Source organism: Tamandua tetradactyla, chromosome 1, assembly GCF_023851605.1.
Source record: "Tamandua tetradactyla isolate mTamTet1 chromosome 1, mTamTet1.pri, whole genome shotgun sequence".
In the NCBI taxonomy this organism is placed as follows: Eukaryota; Metazoa; Chordata; class Mammalia; order Pilosa; family Myrmecophagidae; genus Tamandua; species Tamandua tetradactyla.
In genome coordinates, this window is record NC_135327.1 from 10,569,478 (window position 1) to 10,593,624 (window position 24,147).

Here is a 24,147-nt window from a genome sequence, read left to right on the forward strand (position 1 = left end):
TGAAGCTCCCTGGGAGACGTTTTCCTTCTTCATCTCCAAAGTGCTGGCTGATGGACTCTCTACTTCGTGGTGCTGCAGCATTCTCTGCTCTCTCTGTATCTCCTTCATTCTCTAAAATGTTTCCTCTTTTAGAGGACTCCAGAAACTTATCAAGACCCACCCACATGGGTGGAGACATGTCGTCACCTAATCCAGTTTAACAACCACTCTCGATTGAATCACATCTCATGGCTACATCGTTCTGCTTTCTCTGAATCTCTCATTCTCCAAAATGTTTCCTCTTTCATAGGACTCCAGTAAACCAATCAAGACCCACCCAAATGGGTAGAGACATATCATCACCTAATCCAGTTTAACAACCACTCTTGATTAAATCACATCTCCAGGGAGATGATCTGATTACATTTGCAAACATACAGTATTGAGTAGGGATTATTCTGCCTTTACGAAATGGGATTTTGATTAAAACATGGCTTTTCTAGGGTACATACATCATTTCAAACCAACACAACCCCCTTCTCATTTCTGATTTTGTTTATTTGCATCCTCTTTCTTTTTTTGTCAGTCTTGCTAGTGGCCCATCAATTTTACTGGTTTTCTCAAAGAATCAACTTTTAGTTTTTTGTTCTCCCGTTCAACTCTGCTTTAATCTTTGTTATTTCTCTTCTTCTATGTGCTTTGGGGCTAGTTTGCCGTTCTTTCTCAGGTTCCTCCAGGTTTGTTGTTAAGTCCTCAATTTTTGCTCTTTCTTGTTTTTTAATATAGACATTTTAGGGCAATAAATTTCCCTCTCATTACAGCCTTTGCCCATCCCATAAATTCTGATAAGTTGTGTTCTCATTTTCATTCATGTCCAGATAAGTACCGATTTCTCTAGCAATTTCTTCTTTGACCCACTGATTGCTTAAGAGTGTGTTATTTAATTTCCATATATTTGTGAATGTTTTTGTTCTTTGGTCGTTATTGAGACCCAGCTTCATCCCATTGTGATTAGAGAAAGTGCTTTGAATAATTTTAGTGTTTTTAATTTTATAAAGATGTGTTTTGTACCCTAGCATATGATCTATCCTGGAGAATGTTCCATGAACAGTAGAGAAGAGTGTATATCCTGTTGTTTTGGGGTGCTGTGACCTATATATGTCTGTGAGGTCTAATTCACTTATCAAGTTGTTTAACTTCTCTGTTTCCTTGTTGATCTTCTATCTGGTTGTTCTATCTGTATATTGAAGTCTCCTACTATTATTGTTGAAACATCGCTTCCTTCAGTTTTGCTAATGTCTGTCTCATGTACTTTGGAGGTCCTTGATTGGAAGCATAAACATTTATGATTGTTATATCTTCTTGGCGAATTGACCCTTTAATTAGTATATAGTGTCCTTCTTTGTCTCATATGGTGTCTTTACATTTAAAGTCTATTTTGTCCAATATTAGTATAGCTACTCCTGCTTTCTCTTGGTTATGACTTGCATGGAAAATCTTTTTCCATCCTTTCACTTTCAATCTATTTATATCCTTGTGTCTAAGCAGCATATAGCTGGATTATATTTCTTAATCCATTCTGCCAATCTGTATCTTTGGTACTCTTCAATTCTGTGCCCTCCTCCAGACCTCCCTCCCCTGTCCTTTTTTTTCAACTGGCAGAACTCCCTTCAGTATTTCTTGTAGGGCTGGTCTCTTGTTGACAGATTCTTTCAGGATTTGTTTGTCTGTGAAAATTTTAATTTCTCCCTCAGTTATTGAGGACAGTTGGTTGGGTACAGATTTCTTGGCTAGAAGTCTTTTTGTTTCAGGGTCTTACATATATCATACCACTGCCTTCTCGCCTGCATGGTGCCAGTTGAATAGTCTGAATTCAGTCTTATGTGGTTTCCCTTGTATGTTGTAGGTTGTTTTTCTCTTGCCACTTGCAGGATTTTCTGCTTCTCTTCAACATTTGACAGACTGATTAGAATGTGTCTTGGGGAAGGCCTGTTTGGATTTACTCTGTTTGGAGTTCATTGGGCTTCTTTGACTTGTATGTTTATGTCCTTTATAAGGGTTGGGAAGTTTTCCCCCATTATATCCTCAGCTACTCTTCCTAGACCTTTACTCCTCTCTTCTCCTTCTAGGACACCAGTGATTCTTATATTTGTGTGCTTTGTTTTATCTATATTTTCCCTGAGACCCAGTTCCGTTTTTTCTACCTTTTTTTTGCCATTTGCTGATTTGAGTCTTTGAATTCAGTTTCCCTGTCCTCTATATCACTTATTCTTTCTTCTGTCTCTTCAAATATGGTGTTATGTGCCTCTAGTATGTTCCTTATTTGGTCAACAAAGTCTTTAATCTCTGTGATATCTGCTATTTTTCTGTTTATTCTTTCAGATTCCTCTTTATGCTCTTCTACTATCTTCTTACTCTCCTTTATGTCATTGGCCATCCCACTTATTTTATTAAATAGAATTATATGAACGAATTTGATTAGTTGTTCCAGCGTCTTTGTCTCCTCTGGTGTTTTACTTTGACCAGTAGGCTGGGCTCTATCTGTCTGCATTGTGATATGCTTGGTGATCTGTTGGTTTTGTCACATATAAGTATCTTGATTGATTTACTTTGGGAGTTGATTTCTTTCGGTAGTGTAAGTCCTTGTGTTTTCAGGGTGTGTGTGTGACTGGATGCAGTATACAGGGTGGAGCACAACAGTGTCGTGATGCGTTGCAGTGCAGGTAGAAACGCAGGTTGTGGATGTTACTTTGGTGCTTGTGGAACGTGGGCGCCCAGCAGCCAGGGAGGATGTAACTGTGTGGGTGCACAGGTTTGGGGGTATAACCCTGGTATGCACTGGTCTAGGGCGCAGGACCCTTTGTGTGCATGCGCAGAGCTGTAACAGTGGGTCAGCGTTATTCCCGTGCGGGCTGGGGGCGGATGTGACCTGGCTTTGCAGAATGAGCAGTTGACTCTCTGAGCTCCTCAGAAACTTAGGTATCTACCAGGTTAGAAGCACCTTAAAGACTATGGTTGTCAGGTATCCATGTTTAGATACTTTACAAATAGAAATGTGGTTTTTGACTCAAAAAAGTATAGAGTGAAATATGCTTGTTTTATTTTTTTCAGCCTGTTGTGTTGGAATTTAATGATTATGGCTACGTGAGGTTTTTCTTTTTTTCTTTTTTTTTTTTTTACATAGGCAGGCTCCGGGAATCAAACCTGGGCCTCTGACATAGCAAGCTAGAATTCTGCCACTGAGCCACCATTGCACTGCCCAGCTGCATGAGTTTTAACATATCATTTCCAGGCCTGACTGGTCAAGGAGATTCTGTAACAAATAAAGCTGTAATAGATAGTAAATTTTTACTTTTGCAGGCTTGAGTGATTCTTAGGGTGATAGCCCAGGTTTGTTTGAGACCTCTCTTTGGCAACCGCTGTGCTAGGCCACATGTAATCTTTCCATTAGTTCTTAAATCCTTTTCAGCTGATGTGAATCCAGTTTATCGGGATTCATATTATTGTGTCTTTTTTTTTTTTTAACTTTTCAGTACTTTTATTTTGAAATAATTTCAAACTTACAGAAAAGTTTCAAAAGTAACACTGAAACAGTAGACATTTGGGGGTAGGTTACATATATCATCCTCCTTTTAATACTCAGCACTTCAGTGTACGTTTGCTGAAAAAAAGGATACTTCGGTAATCACTCGAAGCATAGCCATCAAGTTCAGGAAATTTAGCATTGCTATAAAGCATAATGTTCATATTCTGATTTTTTTCAGTTGTCCCAATAATATCCTTCTGGGCATTTTCTTTACCATTATTAGATCCAGTCCAGGGTCTGTATTGCATTTAACTGTTACAGTTTCTTGTAGTCTCTCTCTCTCTTTTTTGGGGGGTAGGGGGGTGAAAATTAAAAATTAATTTGGTGTTGAAAATATTTTTTCCTTTCTTATACCTTTAATTTTTTCCAGATTTGGCCCTTTCTCCCTGAAATCACTGTAGGCTCTGTCTATTACTCTTGCAGATTTAGTTTTAGTTCCACTCTCTCTTTGTGTATCACTTAAGTAGATGTTTAGCTGCCTAGGACTTAATTAATTGTTATTTTTTTCCATCTCTCTTTTTTTTCTAAGAATTTTAAAACTGTTATTCTGAAATAACTTCAGACTTACAGAAAATTTATAAAAGTAGCTCAGACAGTTCATGCATACCCTTTGCCCACTTTTTCTAATGTTAACATCTGACGTCTTACCATTGACCTGGGGGATTAATGTTAAAATAGTCATATTAAATCAACTACAGATCTTGTTTGAATTTCACCATTTTTTGTCCTCTAATGTCCTTTTTTTGCTCCAGGATCCCAGATAGTATTTTTTTTTTAAGTTTTTTTTAATTGTATGATATAACAGATATACAAAGCAAAGAAAGGAAAAAGCAATAGTTTTCAAAGCATTCTTCAACAAGTAGTTACAAGACAGATCCCAGAGTTTGTCATGGGCTGCCATACCATCATCTCAGATTTTTCCTTCTAGCTGCTCCAGAATGTAGGACACTAGAAGGAATAAGTATTTTTTATCATCACAGTCGACTTTTTTCTCTTTTGTGAAAAGTAACATATACACACAAAAGCAATAAATTTCAAAGCACAGTACAACAATTAGTTGTTGAACAAATTTTAGAGTTTGGTACGGGTTACAATTCCACAATTTTAGATTTTTACTTCTAGCTGCTCTAAGATACTGGGAACTAAAAGAAATATCAATTTAGTGATTCAACAATCATTCATTCATTTGTTAAACCCTACTTTCTCTGTATAAATCCACCATCACTTTTGATCTTTCTATCCTACTCTTTAGGGGTATTTGGGCTATGTCCATTCGAACTTTTTCATCTTGGAAGGGGCTGCCAATAATAAGAGGCAGGGAGATGGAACTAGTTGATGTTCTGGAGAGGCTGGGCCCTCTAAGTTTCAGGACTTATCTGGTCCAGGGACCCATCTGAAGGTTATAAGTTTCTAGAAAGTTACCCTAGTGTGTGGAACCTTTGTAGAGTCTTATATATTGCCCTGGATGTTCCTTAGGTCTGGCTGGAATCATTTTGGTTGGGGGTTGGCAAGTTATGATAGGTAGCATTGACTAACTGAAGCTTGCATAAGAGTGACCTCCAGAGTAGCTTCTTAACTCTATTTGAATTCTCTCAGCCACTGATACTTTATTAGTTATACTTCTTTTCCCCCTTTTGGTCAGGATGGAATTGTTGATCCCATGATGCTGGGGCCAGACTCATCTCTGGGAGTCATCTCCCACGCCACGAGGCAGACTTTTATCACTGGATGTCATGTCCCACGTAGTGGGGAGGGCAATGATTTCACTTGCAGAGTTGGGCTTAGAGAGTCTCTTTTTAAAAAAAAATATTGTGAAAATATATATAAAACAGAAAATTTTCCATCTCAACCACTCTCACCATTCAGTGGAATTAATCACATTTGCAGTGTTGTACAACCATCTATTACCAAAACTTTTTTTTCACCCTAAACAGAAACCCTGTTCCCTTGATACATGAACTACCCATTCCCCTCCTCTCCCTTCCCCTGCCTCTGGTAACCATACTCTGTTTATTGTCTCTGTGTATTTGTGTATTCAAATTATTACATATAAGGTAAATCATATAATATCTGTCCCTTAGCATCTGGCTTATTTCATTCAACATGATGTCTTCAAGCTCATCCATGTTGTAGCATATATCAGAATGTCTTTCCTTTTTACAGCTGAGTAATATCTCATTGTACGTATATGCCACGTTGTGTTTATCCATTCATCTGTAGAGCAGTTGAGTTGCTTTCATCTTTTGGCAATTGTGAATAATAATGCTTAGAACATTGGTGTACATATGTCTGTTCCAGTTCCTGTTTTCAATTCTTTTTGGATATATACATAGAAGTTAATTTGCTGGATTAAATGATAGTTCTATGTTTAGCTTTTTGAGAAACTGTCACAGTGATTTTCACAGCAGCTGTACTGTTTTACATTTCCACCAACATGTATAGGATTCCTGTTGCCAGCGGTTGTTATTTTCATATATTTTTTTAAATGATAGCCATCCTGGTGGGTGTGAGGTGATATCTCATTGTGATTTTGATTTGTGTTTCCCTAATGACTAATGATGTTGAGCATCTTTTCATGTGCTTATTATTCAACTATAGATCTTTGGAAGACTGTTCAAATCCCAGCCCATTTTCAAATGGGCTTGTCTTTCTTTTTGTTGAGTTGTAGGACTTTGAATATTTTGGATATTAAACCTTTATTAGATACATAGTTTCCAAATATTTTCTCCTAATTAGTAGGTTGTCTTTTTACTTGTTTCTTGTTAATGTCCTTTGATATATAACATTGTGTCTTTTTTTTTTCAGGATTATTGTGGATTGGTAATTTTGGATAAAAGGAACTTTTTTTTCTTTTTTTAAACAGTGTGCTTTATGAGTTAACATTTTGCTTATTTTATCACTTGGCCCCTCTTCATATATCCTTGTGTTCTAGATGCTTGTCATTATTTAAATAGTCAGTTAATATAAAATATTTTTGGTACCTTATAGTCTATGATTTTCAATCTGTTCCTTTTATTCCATTTTCAGAGTGACGCTTTAATGATACAACGTCCTTCTTGTTAGAAGCCAAAATACTTTATTTAGTCTCTTTGCCTTCATCCCCAACCCCCAGCAGACACACATATACACTCTGACCTCATGGGAGAATAACTTTTTGTCTAATATTTTTATTTTTATTTTTTTGTTATTATTATTTTTTTATATGGGCAGGCACCGGGAATCAAACCTGGGTCCTCGGGCATGGCAGGCAAGCACTCTTACCTGCTGAGCCACCATGGCCCGCCCTGTCTAATATTTTTAATCCTCAGCAAGTATCTTTTCCAAACTTCCGATAGATGCTTTAAAAGTAAAATAGTTTGTGATATAATTTTATATTTTTTCATCACTAACACTTGCTTTTTGAGGCATTTTCCCTTTTTTGAACATTGAAAACTCGTGTTGCATTTCTTGGGTTTCCCTTCTCACTCTCAGATGTCCCATCTCTGCCACTCCCTAGGAGTATAACCTTGGATAAATTGCTTCATCTCTCTGAATTGACACTATTAGCTGTAAGATGAGCTTTAGACTAGCCAGTTATTTATGATTCCTGGAGTGGAATTGCTGGAACATGAGTAAGTGTATGTTTTTTTTAATAGGTAACTGCCTGACCTTTCCCCAAAGTGGTTGGATATATACTCCATCACATTTAACATTTCTAACCATGTTGGTTTGGTGGTCTGTCAGTTATTATAGTTACCAAGGAGGCCACAAAATGCTCAGTGAGATGAACATTAGCTTTTGTCCAGATAAAGATTTTAAATCCAAGCTCTTCCACTTACCAGCTATATAGCCTTGTGCACATCTCTTAGCATCACGGGTCTTCCATTTCTCTGTATATATGCTAACCTGGTAGGATTGTGAAGATTCAAGATATCCTAAAACATGACAAGTGTCATTCCTGGCATATCCATGCAACATTTGTTCAATGAATATTAGCTGCTGTTGTTTTTACTGCCTAGTGATTGAATATCCTGTTAGTACCCCTTGCCTCTAGCTGCTTTGGAGAACCCTATCTTTCAGAAGACAGACCTTGATAGGAAGAGGTCTGAGTTGAAGAGTCTATAGGAGAGCTGCCTTGGTGGAATTAGTTCTTTTATGTGTTGTGTTTGAAAGCCTCTTAAATAAACAAATCTGTATCTCTTGCTTTTTTAGTGTGTTCACCTCTGCATGCTAAGCAAAAAGTTGTTCCATCTGGGCCAGTTGTCTCCAGCATAAAATTCAGTAATGTTCTAGGATGGCTAAGTGCTCACAGGACCTGAGCTTTAACTGGATTCCTGTCACCCACTGTTACGGTCTCCTTTTGCCTTGTGTTTGATTTTAAATTCCTTTTCAGCCCATTTAGCATCTCCTTTTCCTAAGCTGTCTTAAATAATGAATCTACAATGAGGTAGTCAACTGAATTTTCTTTTTTTAATTGTTGTGTCCTCCAGAATGACCATTTCCCTCTGGATTTAGGCTTGTTTAAGAAGCTGGACTTTATGATAGAGCTCTAAAAAGCTTTCTTTTCTTTCATCCTTATCTCCTGTTGTTTTCAGTGTTACCCTTTGGAAGCATCATACTAGGGAAGGGAACTGGAAAAAAACAGAAGGGGAAACATGCAGCTTAATTTTGCACTCTCCATTACTTCCAGAATGGGCCAGGAAGTCTGAGCAGTGGCTTCAAACAGTCTTTGGTCACTTGCATGCTGGTGGGAGACCATACCACCTGGACAAGTGTCTGGGCCCTTTAGCACATGCCAGGCCTCTTGTTAGGCACAAGCTACTTACAGATGGTGGTGTTCCTAAGCCATCATCCAAAGATGATTGTAGCCATCTTACTGGCGAGCATATCTGTCCCTACCAGGCACTCCTGAAGTCATGTTTTGTTCCATACCCAGGAGCGCACGCTGTTCACTGAAACCAGCACCCACATTGTTATTATTATTGCCAGCCTTAGCTTGGGCATGAAATGGCAAATGTATTTTGCTGCACCAGACCTGAAATTGTGAGATGCATCTTTTACTTCCAAAGGGATGTTTCCCTAAAAGTAACTTACTGTGGGAGGCTACATCTTTATTTGATGGTGCGCAAAGACAACTTTGAAACTTCCCTTTTAGGGTTCCCTTTAGTACATGCGACACAGTCTTCCTAGTGACATCTTTCACAATAAAGCTTCCTCTTCTGGGTAGTTTGTGTTTTTGCAAGTGGCCAAAGATTATTTGGTGCTGAGTCTGATGGCTAAGTCAGATGAAAATACAGAAGAACACAATTTTTAGTTAAAAATAAAAGGAATAGCTTTGATTGATTCTGATTTTCTAGTTGAAAATTATCCCAGCTGAATGTTGATGTTGTTTGGTGATAGGTGAGAATAAAGATTTGGTGGAAATAACACACTGAGCTTGAACTTGCTTCCTTTTCAGCTCAGTGATATCATCTTTATTTATGACCAAGTTTCAGAGCACATTTAATGCTAACTTGTGTAGTAGCATAATAAATGCCACTCTGGGTCAGAACAGTGTGCCCGTTTTGTGATAGTGACATCTAAAGGTATTTTGTAGGAGAGTGTTACACTTGCTTTTTCTAGACTTGGGGCTTAAAAGATTGTTCAGTTCCTGCATATAACTATGGGAATCCTTCAGATTTTTATGTACTGTTTTATTGTCCCACTCCCCTCCTCCCGCCCCCCACAACACATTAGCAGCAATGTAATACAGCTCCACAAGGGCAAAGGGCCCATGTATCCTGTTTGCCAGTATATCCGCAGCCTAGCACAGTAGGAGCTAACACATATTAGGAACTCAGTAAATGTATGTTGAATGAATCCATTCATTCAAACTTAATATTCCCTGCATGAAGCAAGCAATGGAAGGGTAATATGCTTTTCTATTTCTCTCTCTTTTACAGTTATCAAATTTAAAAGTTCTGAGTCACTCCCCAATGTCTGATGCCTCTGTCAATTTTGACTACAAATCCCCATCCCCGTTTGACTGCAGCACTGATCAGGAAGAGAAAACTGAAGATGTTGCTGCTAGTCATTGTCTGCCCCAGAAGGACCTATATGCTGTTGAAGAGGAAGCTGATACCCTTTTCTCTAGGAAAATGACATCCCATAATGGGATGGAGAACAGTGGAGGAGGAGGTACTGGAGTGAAGAAGAAACGGAAGAAAAAGGATCCAGGAGAGCAAGAGGGTACAGCAAAGGGAAGCAGGGACAGGGAGCCCAAGCCAAAGAGGAAGCGAGAACCTAAAGAGCCAAAGGAACCCAGGAAGACTAAGGAGCCGAAAAAGGCCAAGGAGCCCAAGGAACCAAAGCAGAAGGATGGAGCGAAGAAGACACGGAAGCCCCGGGAGGCCTCCAGCACCAGGGAGGCCAAAGAGAAGAGGAGCAATACTGACTCCGTAGGGAGGATGAAGTCCAGGAAGGCCAGGTGCGCAGCTTTCTCCCTGCTTTGAGCACTTTGCTCTGCCTCCACAGAATCTTTTGCCTTTGGTATTACCAAGCCTCTGGGCATCCTTTTACTACACTTCTATGGGCCTAAACTTCATACCTCACTTGTATAAAGTGGGGAATGGGGCAGCCACTTGGTTCTCATGCATGCAGGGGGCTGTTCTTGGCAGTTGCTATTTTCTGATTGCATTCCAGAAGTTGTCTTACTCCAAAAACAGCATTATGTCTTAGAATTCTAAGGACCATTTTCTCCATCTCAATCATCCTTTTTGGCCTGCATACTTAATACTTAGCGTTCTTTAGTTGGTGGCTAGTATCCTATCTCATGTGTGGATGCCCCCCAGATCCTGTGTTTTGTACTCTTTGTGTATATATTAGCTTTTGGCCAATGAGTTACTTTTCTCACCTCCTGATGAGAGAAAAGTAGCTTTAATTAATGCTGGCCATAATATTTCTTACTGTTTCTTTTGGGTTAAAATATAACATGAGCAAGTTATAAAGGAAGATCTGATAAGGGGAAAGTGGCAATTGTTGGAATGGTGGCAGCTTAGAGAGTGGCAGGAGAGCAGATGCGAGGAGATCTCGTGGTGTAGGAGGTCCGGGAGAGCTGTCGGTGCAGAGTTCCAAACAGAAAAGGACTGAATTGCTTCCTGTAGGCTACGTGCTCTCTAGATGTGGGGACCATTGGTGCTTTCTTTCAGTGTCTTGCACAGTGCCTGACACATCAGCAGTGCTTAAGAAATGGAGCCAGAGGCGACTGTAATGACTTCAGGGAGCTCAGAGGGCATAGGCACAGACTCAGCGCAGAGTGGGTGCTGTTGAGGCCCTGCCATATCTGTCAGGGATATGTATCAGGATAGTCAGTGCCCTCCTTTTTCACAGGATGTAGTATGTCATCTATATACAAATATAATGGTTATCATTTTCTCTTTATAAAACTTTGTGAAGAACATTATATTTAAGCTTTTTGAGGAAATACATAGAACAACGACATGATCCCAGTCATAAGGAATTTAAGTTTCTAAAATTTAAGTGCAGAAAGTGAGGACAAGTGTATATGTACGTCTGACCAGGAGCATCCATAAAAATCCAGAGATTGTTGTAAATACTGTTGGAACATAAGATAATGAGGCCATCAGGTCTGTGTGGGGTCAGAAATGGAGGGAGGTAAGTTTTAAAGAGACAAAGTATTTTAGGTGGTGTGTGCTGTGACTTGGAGTTTAGTGTATGGTTCTCTTATTCTTCAGAAAGACAAATTGCTGAAACCAGGGGTATAATTTCCTACTCCAAGTTAAATGTTTGCTTCATGATACTCTTCTGCCTAGCAGGGAATTTCATCTTTTATCTATCCAAGTGGTTTGGGCAGGATCCCAGGACTGTCGTTTTTCAAAGAATGGCCAGAGAAGATAAAGAGAGATAGGTAAAATCAGGACTCTGACTAAGAAAAACTTACTGGGCTTTATTTCTCAGTGAACCTAGTAAATATACTTTGATCTCTGGTTTGTGTATGGGGCAGCAGAGTGACTTTTTGGCTTCTGCCAACAATTTTGATCTCCAAATTATTTTGGAGAAGCTGAAGTACTTCTTTAGGGTAGTAGTATGTGTGAAAAGGGTGAATCAGACTTGAATTAGTGCTTGATTTAATTTGGTTATGACTTAGAACAGATAGTGTTTCAGAATAAGGGTAGTTAGAGGAGGGTTTCATACCCTACTGAGGAGTCTGGTTTGGGTGTAGAAAGCCAGCACACAGATATCTGGGCTCATGTAGCCTCGCTAGTCTCTAGTGCTTGTGATTTTATCCACCTCTGTCTTAGAGGAGTTTACATTTATCTTGCATGAGACAAAGTAGTAAGTATACACACAAGTGGAGTAAGGCATTTCACAAAGCAGTTGTGTGTCAAATGTATATATAGCAGTAATTAAGGGAGCATGGTTTTGATTAAGTAGTCCGTGTAAATTGAAGTGACTTGGAGAAGTGCTTGGTAGTATTAAGGGCTGCTGACTTAGAAGAAAGCAGAACTTCTTGAGATTTAGAAATCCAGGAGACACATTTGTAAGGATGCTGGCAGATAGTTAGAACTAGTTTAGAAATGTGGGCAAGTGACATGACCCTTTCTTCTTTATTTTGGAGATGTATGATATTGATTTGTAGCATAATAGAATTTTTCTATGGCGTATATAAAGGTTTTTTGGATGGTAAACCTTTGGTTTCTTCTCTATCTCCTTATAAAATTGCTTCATTGCCTTTTGTTGATGACCCCACTGGCCAGCAGAAGCTGTTTTAGTTATGAAAGGACATTATTTGATATAAATATGTATTAGTAATTTTTTTCTGCTCTTTGTTTTATTCTTTTGAAGATTGGCTCAAATACATGTTTTGATTTGAGCAGTTATTGATTAGACCCTGCATAAATACTTGATGGTTACAAATGATTCACTGAATCCTTAGATTATTGTAGGAACTTCACTATAGGCTTCCGATACTTTCTTCCTACAGGTCCATCTTGCCAACTGTTGCTTTTTCTGAAGTACGGCTAGCCGTACCTTACTTATTTTGGGAGTTTTGAATGGGGTGGTAAATCAAATCCCTTTTTCTCTCTCAGTTCCAAATCACTTAACGGATAAATGGAGGTCTAATTACTGGCTTTATTATTGGTAAATTGGATCGAAGAACCTAAGCTGGCTTGTGGCCAGAATTGGGCTGCTGATTATCCCCTCAGTTGAGTTTATTCACCAGAACTGAGTCCATACCTAAAGCAGAGGGAAGGACCTCTGGCCATGTACTTTCCATTACTTTTCTCAGGATTTCCAATCAGGTATGTCCCTAGTCAAAGAAATGAGTTGAGTTTGAAGGGCAGAATATATGTTTCCAGTATTTTTCCATTCTAGGGACTAAAACATGATGTTCCTCATGAAAACATGGGGGCAGGGAAATAGGATTCTCTGCTTAGAAGCTGCTAATTGTTCCTGTTGTCACCAGGGCAAAACTCAGACTCCCTTCTCTGATATTCAGACCCTTTGTGGTCTGACCTCATGCTACCTTTCTATCTCTCTACTCACTGATACAGACCTCTCCAGTTTGATTGACCTCAAGTTATTAACTTCACTGATTTCTCCTTCGAATTAATTGCTCATGGTGTTTCTCCCAACCATTATGCCCTTTACACTTCTCCCAGTATTCCAACTTCTTTCCATTCTTTGGGTCTGAGTACAAGTCCCAATTCCTCAAACCACTATGCCTGTGTATTCCCCCTGCACTTCTGCAACACTTGGAGCCTCACTTTCCATCATGAGTCATAGACTTTTAGAACTGGAAAGGCTAAAAGACATTATCTAGTCCAACCCTGTCATACCATAGACAGTGAAACGGAGGCCCACAAAGAAGTGACTTTTTTAGTATCGTTCACAGGGGTGTATTATAAACTTGGGTCTTCTGATTCCCAGTTAAACTTTTCCCTGTGCAACAGGTTACCTCTCACTCTTAAGCTGTTATTTTCATGTAAATTAGTATTATGACTTGCCTCCTTAACAAAAGTTGAATGCCTTCAGGTGCAGACCACCATGCCTTGTCTTTTATGTTCTTGAATGTCAATCACCAGAAAGGCTTGTCAGGTTGTTGGACACCTAGGAGGCATGCATAGATTATATATAAATTCTATAATTTAATTGTATTCCTAGAATAAATAGAGCTTTTCTTCCTGAAAATAAAACTCATATAAAAGATACATTGTTAAAATAACAGTAAGTCATGTCTCCATTTTATTTTTATTTTTTATTATTATTTTTTGCAATGTTCTTTTATTTTGCTGTGTAAGCATCTTCTGTTTGTTTTGTTTTGTTTTTTTAATTGACAAGCCAAAACAACATACAAACATGAATATTCTTAACATGCAAACATTCCATATATGGTGTACAATCAGTGGCTCACAATATCATCTCATAGTATATTCATCACCATGATCACTTTTTAGAACATTTGCATCGCTCCAGAAAAAGAAATAAAAAGAAAAAACTCATACATACCATACCCCTTACCCCTCCCTCTCATTGACCACTAGTATTTTCATCTACTCAGTTTATTTCAATACTGTTTCCCCTGTTATTTATTTATTTTTAATCCATATGTTTTACTCATCTGTCCATACTGTAGATAAAAGGAGCATCAGACACAAGGTTTTCACAATCACACAGTCACATTGTGAAAGCTATATCATTATACAATCATCTTCAAGAAACATGGCTACTGGAACACAGCTCTACAGTCTCAGGCACTTCCCTCTAACCTCTCTAATACATCTTAAACTAAAAAGGGGATATGTATATAATTCGTAAGAATAATTTCCAGGATAACCTCTCAACTCTGTTTGAAATCTCTCAGCCACTGACACTTTATTTAGTCTCATTTCTCTCTTCTCCCTTTTGGTCCAGAAGGTTTTCTCAATCGCTTGATGCTGAGTCCCAGCTCATTCTGGGATTTCTGTCCCACGTTGCCAGGGAGGTTTACACCCCTTGGAGTCATGTCCCATGTAGAGATGGGGAGGGCAGTGAATTTGCTATGGCTGAGAGAGAGAGGCCACCTCTGAACAACAAAAGAGGTTCTCTGGGGGGTGGATGTCTCCATTTTATAATTAAGGAAATGAAAGTTAAAAAATTAAGGCCCAGAGCTAAGAAGTAGCAATATCAGAATCTGACTCCAGTTGACCACTCCCCCTACCCCCGCCCCAAGCTTTGCATCTCTTTATGCCTTATAAGAGACGGTTAGGAATGGAAAAATGTAGGGAGATTCCAGTGTCAGAGAAATTGTTTTTTTTTATTTATAAGAAATGATCCCTCTTCTACAAATTTCAATTTGTATTTTCCACTGTTTCCTTTTAAAGACTAAGGTGGTTCTGGCTTTTCCTTTGCTGTTTTTTGAACTTGAGGCAGCAAATAGGTAATTGAACATACCTTCTACCCTAACAGTAATAGATAGAGTCCAGCAAATTTTTCTTTTCAAGGAAGCTATTAATAGCGACAAATATATATTCAGTGCTTAGGAAATAAAAGTCTAAAACTCAGCAAGTGGGTGAAGCTTTTCTTTTTAAGGAACCACCCTTTCTTCTTTCCCTTCCAGATTATCTTAAAATGTGAGTTTAGTTGACCGCTTTATTGTATAAAGCTTCAGCAGGACAGCTCCTCCAGGAAGCCGATTTAGACTCCTTATCATTTCCCTCGCTCTGGAATTAGAATTTTCTTCACAATAACTTGTTTGCTTTTCCTGTTTTTTAATTATAGTACCTTTTTTCAAAGAGTATATAAGGACTATGTGTTTATATACCTGCTCACTTATCCAGTTTATTTTTAGTGCCTGCTATGTGCCTTGCTTTGTTCTTGAGTATTTCTGTTGGGAATGAAATAGTGAAAGAAAGGTGTGACCGAAGTATAATCTCTGAGCCTTCTTTTTGAAGAGCTTCGGCAAGTTAGAGAGAGAGCCTTGCCAGAATTCAAAAAACAGGCAAAAATATAGGCAAATGAAAGACAACCTGGTATAATTTTATATACATAGCTGAAAAGATTTAGATGATTATAAGGGTTTCATTCTAATATAGGGAGTCCCTTGGAAGAAGTGAGTATTGAGCCCAGGTAGTTATTAAAGGAATTAATACATGAGAAAAGACTTAAAGCAAAGAAAGCAAGACTTTTAACTAATGTTCTTTGGGGGACTTCAGTTTAAGATGGTAAACCGAGCATATTTTTTTTTTCCCTTCTTCTCTAGGTCCTATTAAAATGGTGGGGAATACATTCTTCAAATTTGAGGGATGCTACTGAGTATCTGGGTGAGAAAGCCAAATTTTTGATAAATTTATCCAAAAATGTATTATATTTATGGATAAATTCAATGTAGGGAATCCCAGCTTATGGCATATGATATGGGCCTTATTGGTAGCAGGGTTAGGGCATCCTCCTCACATTAGAGCTGGCAGCCCTGGAGAAAGGAATGGAGATAGGCCAGAAATGGAGGTGGCTGGTTAAGGGACCACCTGCAGAGTGGCTGCATGGTTCATCATCTCTAGACTGAAGTCATCAATTATTCTGAAGATACAGAGCAGTTTGTCTTGGGGAGGGATTAGGACTCCAGGTGAGGGCTCATATCCACCAGAAGGGCCATAGGGGCCCTAAGTTATCTGCCTTTTCCTGCCTGGGGAGGAGGAAACAGCCTTTTGACATGGCCAGCCTGTGCTTGCAGAATTCCCAGCCAGGCCTCCCTTTCAGGGGCAATGGTTTTTGGAGAAAGCAAGACTTATCTCATCGTCAGAGGAGAGTTTTACCGGTATAAAGTATGCATAACATAAAGGTCATTTTAACCATCTTTAAGTGTACAATTCTGTGACATTAGTTACATTGACAGTGTTGTGTAACTTTCACTACTATCTATTTCTAGTACATTTTCGTCATCCCAACAGAAACTCATTAAGCAATAACTCGTCATTCTCCTACTCCCCCCACCCTTGATAACTGCTCTTCTACTTTCTGCCTCCAAGAATTTGTTTATTCTAAATATTTCATATAAGAGAAATTATAGAATAATTGTCCCGTACCTGGCTTATTTCACTTAACATGATATCTTCAAGGTTCATCCATATTGTAACATATATCAGTACGTTACAATATGGATATTTTTTGGTGTAAGGTTGTGTAATGTTTTTTGTGTAAGTTTTTTTTGTGTAAGTATGTTTTTTTGTGTAAGGCTGAATAATTTTCCATTGTATGTAAGTACCATCTATTGTTTATCGATTTATTTATTGATGGGCACTTACTTGAGTTACTTCCATCTTTGTACTATGGTGAATAATGCTGCTATGAACCTTGGTGTACAAATATTTGTTCAAGTCCCTATTTTCAATTCTTTTGGGTATTTTCCTAGAACTGGAATTGCAGGTCATATGGTAGTTCTCTGTTTAACTTATTTTTAGGGAACTGCCAAATTGTTTTCCACAGTAACTGCACCATCATACTTTCTCACCAAAAAGGTAAGAGGGTTCCTATTTCTCTGCATCCTTACTTGCTCTTTTTTTCCACTTTTTAAATAATACCCATTCTATCAAGTATGAGGTGGTACCTCGTAGTTTTGATTTCCATTTCCCTAATGACTAATGATTTTGAACATCTTTTCATGTTTTTGTTAGCCATTTGTGTATCTTCTTTGGAAAAATGTCTATTCTAGTCCTTTGTCCATTTTGTTGTTATTGTTATTTTTTTTAATTAGAGAAGTTGTAGGTAGAAAGAGCATGAAGAAAATAAGGGCTCCCTATATGCTCTCCTTACACACCTTTGTTTTGGGTTCTTTATCTTTCTGTTGTTGAATCATAGTAGTTCTCCATATATTCTGGATTTTAAACCCTTTCAGGGAAAAGATTTCCAAATACTTTCTCCCATTCTATAGGTTTTTTTTTTCTTCTTAATAATGCCCTTTGGTATGTAAAAGTTTTTAATTTTGATGAAGTCCAATTTATCTATTTTTTCTTTTGTCGCTCATGCTTTTGGTGCGAAATCTAAGAATCCATTGCCTAATCAAGGTCCTGAAGATATTTCCCTATGTTTTCTTGTAAATGTTTTATAGTTTCAGCTCTTATATTTAGGTTATTTATCTATTTTGAGTTAATTTTTGTACATGGTGAAAGGTAGAGATCCAAATTCATTCTTTCTCATATGTATTTTCACTTGTTCCAGCATCATTTGTAGAAGAGACTGTTCTTTCCTTATTGAGTGGAGTTGGGGCCCTTGTCAGAATTGACTGGTCATAGATGTGAGCGTTTATTTCTGGACCCTCAATTCTATTCCATTGGCCTTTGTGTCTGTTCTTATCCCAGTACCACACTTTATAGATTACTGTTGTTTGTAGTAAGTTTTGAAATCAGGAAGTGTGATCCTCCAACTTTGTTCCTATTTAAAATGAACTAAATTGAGCAATCTACCAAAAATTATGAGACCATAGAGGAAAACAAGAAGCATAGAAGAAGGAAAAAAGATAGATGAATAACATAACTGTTCTTAAATAATTTGAGGAAAAGACACAGCTAGTTAAAATTTTAATTAGCATCTGTATTAGTTAGAGTTCTCTAGAGAAACAGAATCAAGAGGAAACACTCGCAAATATAAATTTATAAAAGTGTCTCACGTGACCATGGGAACACAAAGTCCAAAATCCACAGGGCAGGCTGTGAAGCTGACGATTCCAATGGAGGGTCTGGATGAACTCCACAAGAGAGGCTCACCAGCCAAAGCAGGAATAGAGCCTGTCTCTCCTGAATCCTCCTTAAAAGACTTCCAGTGATTAGATTGAGCATCACTCATTGCAAAAGACACTCCCCTTGGCTGATTACAAATGGAATCGGCTGTGGATGCAGCTGAAGTGATCATGATTTAATTCTATGAAATGTCCTCATTGCAACATACAGGCCAGCACTTGCCCAGCCAGACAAACAGGTACCACTGCTTGGCCAAATTGACACATGAACCTGACCATGACAGTCCCAGCTATACATATCACCTTAAACCGTATTAATTTCTAAATAAAAAATATTAAAACACACATTTTTTCTTTCACCTAACAATACTCAACTGTCCTGCATATAACTGGAAACACATTAACTCTCTCCAGCATTACAGTCCTTGTTTCTGTAACTGATCACGTGGTTATAGTTCATATTTATCACTACCTCTTTAACTACCCATTCCATGTTCCCTGTACCCTCAGCGAGCACTTCATCTGGCCGTGGTTCTTTGCCTGGTGGAGTGACCCAAACTTTCATTCCTGAAGTTTCAGAGCCATTGGTAGTCCTGCCTGGATTGGGCTTTTGCAGTTTTCCATTGATTTTAATCACAGGGCATGGTAGTACTAACAGATGCCCTAGGGGATCGGTTTGTTGATCCAGGGGCATGAGTAGCCCAGAGTGACCAGGTGGCAGTGTTAGATTCCAGTTCAATGGAATCATTGTTTCGCCTGGTGGAAGCACTCCCCCTTTTGGAACTAAAACCTGTAGACCAGCAGAACTCAGGGTAGCAGGGACAGGAAGCAGAAATTTTTCTAGTGGATCACTAGGGGTAATAGTGAGTGGTACCACTCCCATTTCCACCCCTTGGTTCCTGGACCCGTGGATCCTGGCTATGGGAGAAACCGCACCATACAGCAGATGCTGATTCAAAGCATATACAGCTTCCTGGAAAACATTACCCCAGCCGTTCAAGGTATTGCCACCTAGTTGACACCGTAATTGAGTTTTCAAAAGGCCATTCCACCGTTCTATCAGTCCAGCTGCGTCTGGATGATGGTGAACATGGTAAGACCAGAGAATTCCATGAGTGCCCATTCCTGCACTTCATTTGCTGTGAAGTGTGTTCCTTGATCAGAAGCAATGCTATGTGGAATACCGTGACGATGGACAAGGCATTCTATAAGCCCCAGATGGTGGTTTTGGCAGAAGCATTGCATGCAGGGAAAGCAAACTCATATCCAGAGTATGTGTCTATTCCACTTAGAACAAATTACTGCCCCTTCCATGAAGGGAGTGGTCCAATGTAATCAACCTGCCACCATGTAGCTGGCTGGTCACCTCAGGGAATGGTGCCATATCGGGGGCTGAGTGTAGGTCTTTGCTGCTGGCAGATTGGGCACCTAGTGGTGGCTGTAGCCAAGTCAGCCGTGGTGAGTGAAAGTCCTTGTTGCTGAGCCCATGCATAACCTCCATCCCTACCACCATGACCACTTTGTTCATGAGCCCATTGGGCAATGACAGGACTTGCTGGGGAAAGAGGCTGACTGGTATCCACAGAACAGTTCATCTTATCCACTTGATTATTAAAACCTTCCTCTGCTGAAGTCACCCTCTGGTGCACATTCACATGTGACGCAAATATCTTCATGTTTTTAGTCCACTCAGAAAGGTCTATCCACATACTTCTTCCCCAGACCTCTTTGTCACCAATTTTCCAATTATGGTTTTTCCAGGTCCCTGACCATCCAGCCAAACCATTAGCAACAGCCCATGAGTCAGTATGCAAACACACCTCTGGCCAATTTTCCCTCTAAGCAAAATGAACAACTAGGTGCACTGCTCGAAGTTCTGCCCACTGGGAGGATTTCCCCTCACCACTGTCCTTCAAGGACACCCCAGAAAGGGGTTGTAGTGCTGCAGCTGTCCACTTTCGGGTGGTACCTGCATATCATGCTGAACTATCTGTTAACCAGGCCTGCGTTTTCTCTTCCTCAGTCAATTCACTGTAAGGAACTCCCCAAGAGGCCATAGCTCTGGTCTGGGAAAGAGAAGGTAATGTGGCAGGAGTGGAGACCATGGGCATTGGGTCACTTCTTCGTGTAACTTAATTATGCCTTCAGGACCTGCTCTTGCTGTATCTCGTATATACCATTTCCATTTTACAATAGAGTGCTGCTGTGCACACCCAACTTTATGGCTTGGTGGGTCAGACAACACCCAGCTCATGATAGGCAACACAGGTCTCATGGTAACTTGGTAGCCCATGGTTAAGCATTCAGTCACTGCTAAGGCCCAATAGCAGGCCAAAAGTTGTTTCTCAAAAGGAGAGTAATCTGCAGCAAATGGTAAGGCTTTGCTCCAAAATCCTAAGGGTCTGTGTTGTGATTCTCCTATAGGGGCCTGCCAAAGGCACCAGACAGCATCTCTTTTTGCCACTGACACTTCCAGCACCACTGGATCTGCTGGATCATACGGCCCAAGTGGCAGAGCAGCTTGTATAGCAGCCTGGACCTGTCGCAGAGCCTCCTCTTGTTCAGGTCCCCACTCAAAATTAGCAGCTTTTCTGGCCACTCGATAAATGGGCTGGAGTAGCACACCCAAATGAGTAATATGTTGTCGCCAAAATCCAAAAAGACCAACTAGGCGTTGTGTCTCTTTTTTGGTCGTAGGAGGGGCCAGATGCAGCAACTTATCCTTCACCTTAGAAGGCATATCTCGACATGCCCCACGCCACTGGACACCTAGAAATTTCACTGAGGTAGAAGGCCCTTGTATTTTTGTTGGATTTTTCTCCCATCCTCTGACACTCAAATGCCTTACCAGTAAGTCTGGAGTAGTTACTACTTCTTGCTCATTAGATCCCATCAACATGATGTCATCAGTATAATGAACCAGTGTGATGTCTTGTGGGAGGGAGAAACAATTAAGGTCCCTGCGGACAAGATTATGACATAGGGCTGAAGAGTTGATATACCCCTGAGGTAGGATAGTGAAAGTATATTGCTGATCTTGCCAGCTGAAAGCAAACTGTTTCTGGTGGTCCTTGCTAATAGCTGTTGAGAAAAAAACATTTGCCAGATCAATAGCTGCATACCAGGTACCAGGGGACGTATTGATTTGCTCAAGCAATGATACCACATCTGGAACAGCAGCTGCAATTGGAGTTACTACCTGATTGAGCTTATGATAATTCACTGTCATCCTCCAAGACCCATCTGTTTTCTGCACAGGCCAAATAGGAGAGTTGAATGGGGATGTGGTGGGAATCACCACCCCTGCATCCTTCAAGTCCTTAAGAGTGGCAGTAATCTCTGCAATCCCTCTAGGGATCTGGAATTGCTTCTGATTTACTATTTTGCTAGGTAGGGGCAGTTCTAGCGGCTTTCACTTGGCCTTTCCCACCATAATAGCCTGTATTGCACGAGTTAGAGAGCCAATGTGGGGATTCTGCCAGTTATTCAGTATGTCTATACCAATTATACATTCTGAAACTGGGGAAATAACTACAAAATGGTTCCAGGGACCCACTGGACCTACTGTGAGACGGACCTGATCTAAAACTCCATTGATTACCTGCCTCCATAAGCCCCCACTCTGACTGGTGAACCAGAGGGATGTCTTGGGTCCCCAGGAATTAATGTCACTTCTGAACCAGTGATTTATAATCCCCAAAATATCTGATCATTTCCTTTTCCCCAATGCACAGTTACCCTGGTAAAAGCCTGTCGGTCTCCTTGGGGAAGGTTTGGAGGAAGATTAACAGTATAAATTTGTGGCAGTGTGACAGGTTTCTCCCCCAAAGGGACTTGGCCTCCCCCTCATTCAAAGGGCTCTGGATCTATAAACTGTCTCAAGTCTGGAAATTGATTAAAGGACCATGACTCTGTTTCTGTAATTCAGATTAGACTTTTGTTCACTTGACCTAGAACTGTTTTGTTTATACAGCTCAAACAGGAATTTAGTAGATTGCCCTTCTATTGTAGTTTTAGGTACCCCATGATTTACTAGCCAATGCCACAAATCTCTGCGAGTCAGATTATTTTGACTCCTGCTTTGAGTTTGCTGTCTATTATAGTAGCCACATCTACCCTGTCTTTGGCGAGTAAGCGCTACCACCTAGCTTCTGCCAACTCAGGATCCAGTCATCCCCATTGTATTTAAGGATTCCAGCTCAGTGACAGCAGTTCCTACAATAATATCTGACCTACAGAGAAGTGCAACTGCAGAGCTCTTCATCAATGATGGCGCTAGTCTCACAAATTTATTTCTTACTGTTCTGGTAAAAGGTGCGGCCTCTGGACATTCCTGGGGTGTAAGAGCAGGCTTTGCATGATAAATCCACTCTAACATTCCAGTCTCTCTAAGCCTCTGGATCCCCTCATCTACATTATACCAGGGCAGTTCTGGCATTTCAACTTCAGGTAATGTCGGCCACCTTCTGATCCATGGTTCAACCAATCATCCAAACAAACTGTTAATACCTTTTCTAACCCCTCAAGCTGTAACGTTGAATGCAGAATCTCTGCTTAGTGGGCCCATATCAATAAATTCAGCCTGATCCAGCCTTATATTCCTCCCACCATTATCCCACACTCTTAAAATACATTGCCACACATATTCCCCTGATTTCTGTCTATATAAATTGGAAAACTCACACAGTTCTTTTGGAGTATAATGTACCTCCTCATGTGTGATACTTTGTACCTCCCCTTTAGGGGCCTGTTGGGACTTTAGTCTAGTTATGGGTCTGGAAGAAATGAGGAGTGGTGGGGGTGGGTCATGGAAAGAATTAGAAATATCTTCCAAGCCGTTCATTTCAGGGCATTCATTTGCAGTTTCATCTAGTGAAACAGGATTAATCAATGTAGGACTAATCCTAATCCCTTCTGGAGGAAGTTGGGTGGCCAATTCCTCAAGGCAGGCTGGAGGTGGGGCGGCTATGTCCTCAGGGCAGACTATTACAGGGTTACCTAAGAGAAGACTCAGCATAACCTAGGATTTCAACCTCACTCCCAACATCATTATCAATACATATGCCACCATCCAATTTTTCCAGGGTCCCATTCCTTTCTAATCAAGCCCTCAGTTTAACGGCAGACACCATGCAACATTGAGATTTCCGTTTACATTGTAAAGTTGCTACTCTAACAGCAAGATTCTGAGTTTGATTTTTAGAGATCTCAAGTCTACAGTTACAGGAAATAAGATTTTCCTTCAGGATACTCATAGAAACTTCTACATCTATCACACCACTCTTAAGCTTCTTGTTTGAAGCCTTAAGCCCATCCCTTTCACTCCTTAATGTAACCAATGTATCTCACAATGGCTAGCCAACATTTCTATGTCTCTTATTTCCACAAAACTCCATAAAGGTGTCAAAAACATTATCCCCCAGAACCTGACTTTGTACAAGCGAAGCATAATGAGAATCAAATGTTGATATTTTGACTATCTCTTTTTCCAACTCACTCCATGGATTGGGAGTGTCATTCTCATTATGGGAATCAGAGTCCTTAGTGCCTTTGAGTCCAGTCAGAGTAGAAAAACATTCATTAAAACCCATTTTTAAGATTCTGTTTCTTAAGAATCATTCCTGGTACCAAGTTGTATTAGTTAAGGTTCTCTAGAGAAACAGAATCAACAGGGAACACTCGCAAATATAAAATTTATCAAAGTGTCTCACGTGACCGTGGGAACGCAGAGTCTAAAATCCACAGGGCAGGCTGCGAAGCTGATGACTCCGATGGATGGCCTGGACGAACTCCACAGGAGAGGCTTGCCAGCCGAAGCAGGAATAGAGCCTGTCTGCTCTGAATCCTCCTTAAAAGGCTTCCAGTGATTAGATTGAGCATCACTCATTGT

General features: G+C 39.9%; 1 protein-coding gene across 7 annotated transcripts in view; it reads left to right on the forward strand.

Moving 5' to 3' along the window:
* Positions 1-24,147, forward strand: part of CHD6 (chromodomain helicase DNA binding protein 6) — a 261,441-nt gene that overhangs the window by 88,185 nt on the left and 149,109 nt on the right. For all 7 annotated transcript variants that reach the window (XM_077168258.1, XM_077168263.1, XM_077168247.1 and 4 more), the window contains one exon: positions 9,487-10,010. In XM_077168258.1, the coding sequence (XP_077024373.1) occupies positions 9,487-10,010 (524 nt within the window). The remainder of the gene's footprint in view (positions 1-9,486; positions 10,011-24,147) is intronic.